This window comes from Penaeus monodon, chromosome 12 (assembly GCF_015228065.2).
Source record: "Penaeus monodon isolate SGIC_2016 chromosome 12, NSTDA_Pmon_1, whole genome shotgun sequence".
Taxonomy (NCBI): Eukaryota; Metazoa; Arthropoda; class Malacostraca; order Decapoda; family Penaeidae; genus Penaeus; species Penaeus monodon.
The window spans coordinates 33,315,447-33,317,946 of record NC_051397.1 but is presented as its reverse complement, the minus strand read 5'-3'; the positions used below and the strand labels follow the sequence as shown (position 1 = coordinate 33,317,946).

The window sequence follows — 2,500 nt, the reverse complement described above, 5'->3', positions numbered from 1 at the left end:
CTGGTGGGCGTGGGGGTGGTCCTTCTGGTCCTGCTGATCGTGGGCGTGGTCATTGTGAGGTACGCCCGTCACAGGCCGCCCCCCACGCACGTACACACGCTGGTCATGACGCCCACGTGCCGCGACGGGGGGGCTGAGAGCTACGACCCGGATGTGGTGTCCTCGCTGAAGCGGCCTACGGACAACCTGGACGTGCTGCCGCGGACGGCGCACGCGCAGGGCGAGGCCGCCGCCGGGCGCGCCCACGGCCAGGCGGTCACCCGGACGCGCGCCAACGGCCAGACGGTGACGCAGGCGTACGTGCACCGGCAGGGCGCCAAGCGGGGGACCCTCGCGCGGGGCCTGTGCGTGCGGCGGCAGGTACGGTGCTCGGCCGCTCGAAGCCGCTGTCGCTCTTGTGGCAAGTGGCATCAGCGGTTTCCCTTCTTTGCTGAAATCAGGTGTACGATAGATATGCAAACATACCTACATGCATACAATAACAAATAAATGCATGCATACACACGTACATACATACATACATACATACATGTAGCTGTTGCTTTTATAATCATCATTGTTATTATTATAATTATGATCTTCATCTTCATTATTATACGCGTTTTCCTTATCATTTTCATTATTATTATAATCATCATTATCATTATCATTATCCATATTATTACTTTTATTATTATTATTTTTATTATTTATTATTTTTATTATCAATACTTATTTTTACATTATTATTTATTATTATTATATTATTTTATTATTATTTTTATTATTATTATATTATTAAAATTTATCATTATTATTATAAGTTTTTATGATTTAAAATAATAGTTTATTCCTTTATCATTATATTATTATACTCATCCCCCATCTTTTTTGAAATAATAAAATAATAAAAAAATGAAAATGATATTAATAATAATAATAATAATAATTAAAATAAAATAATAATAATAAAAAATAAAATAATAGTTATAATAATATACTACTACTATATATACCACTACTCTAATTATCATTATTATTATCATTTTCTTATTTTAGTTTTATTCTTTTATGATCATTATCATTTTCACTACATTTTTTTATTAATTATTTTTATTTTTATTTATTTATACAACATTATACATTATTTTTATATTATTATTATTTATTATTATATTATATATCACATCATCTAAATCATCATCATCACATCATCTCATCATCATATCATCATAATCATCTCACATCATCATCATCATAAAATCATTATTTTTTATTTTTATTCTATTTTTATTATTATTATTTTATTATATATTATTATTTTTTTACTATCTTATAAATTATATTATTTTATCATTATTGTCATCATCATCATCATCATCATCATCATCACATCACATCATCATATCATTATCATCATCATCATCATCATCATATCATCATCTCATTTATTATTTTTATAATTTTATTATTTTTTTTTTTTATTTTATTATTTATTATTTTATTATTTTTATTATTATATTTTACTATCTTTATCATTATTTTAATTATCTTTATTGTCATCATCATAATCATCATCATCATCATCATCATCATCATCATCATCTCTTTATCATTTCATTAATATCAAAAAATCATCATCATCATCATTTTCATCATATAATCAAAATCACATCGTCATCATCATCATCATCTCTTTACATATCATTATCACTATCAATCCCATTATTAAATTTTATTTTTTTCTTTACATTTTATTATTATTATTATTATTATTATTATATTATTATTTTTATTATTATTATTTTTATTATTATTGCTTTTATTTTTGTTGTTTTGTTTTATTATTTTATTATTACTATATTTTTATTTTTATTATTATTATTATTATATTATCATTATTACATTTTTATTACATTATTATTTTATTATAATTATCATTGTAATATTATCATTTTTTTAAAATTTAATTATTGTTTTTATTATTGTTATTTATTTTTATTATTATTTTTATTATTATATTTTATTTTTATTATTATTTTTATTATCAAATTAATTTTATACTAAAGGATTATATCAAATCTTTTACATTTTTTATCACTCTGTATGCTAATAATAAAATTTATGTATAATTGCACACCTGCACAAAACACAACAAAACACACCCCCCCCACCCACACACAACACACACACAAACACACCCCCCCACCACACACACACACACCACACCACACACACACACACACAAATATATAGAAAAAATATAAAAAAAAGATACAAAAAAGAAAAAAATAAAAAAATTATAATATAAGAAATATAAAATAATATATATATTAAATATAATAATAAAAAAAAAAAATAAAAAAATATATATAGTATAATAATAAATAAAGATTATAAAATATAAATTAAAAAATTATATAAATCAAAAATATTAATATATATATAATAATATATATAAAAAATTATAGATATATAAAAATAAAATATATATATATATAGTTTTATATATAATAAATAT

The 2,500-nt window shown here is 25.0% G+C and overlaps 1 protein-coding gene across 1 annotated transcript in view; it reads left to right on the top strand.

Moving 5' to 3' along the window:
• Positions 1–451, top strand: part of LOC119579680 — a gene marked incomplete at its 5' end in the record, with an annotated part of 513 nt that extends 62 nt beyond the window's left edge. The window contains 2 exon segments of the mRNA XM_037927591.1: positions 1–400; positions 441–451. The exon segment at positions 1–400 is cut by the window's left edge and continues 62 nt beyond it. Coding sequence (XP_037783519.1) covers positions 1–400; positions 441–451 — 411 coding nt within the window.
• Positions 452–2,500: the final 2,049 nt, after the last annotated feature.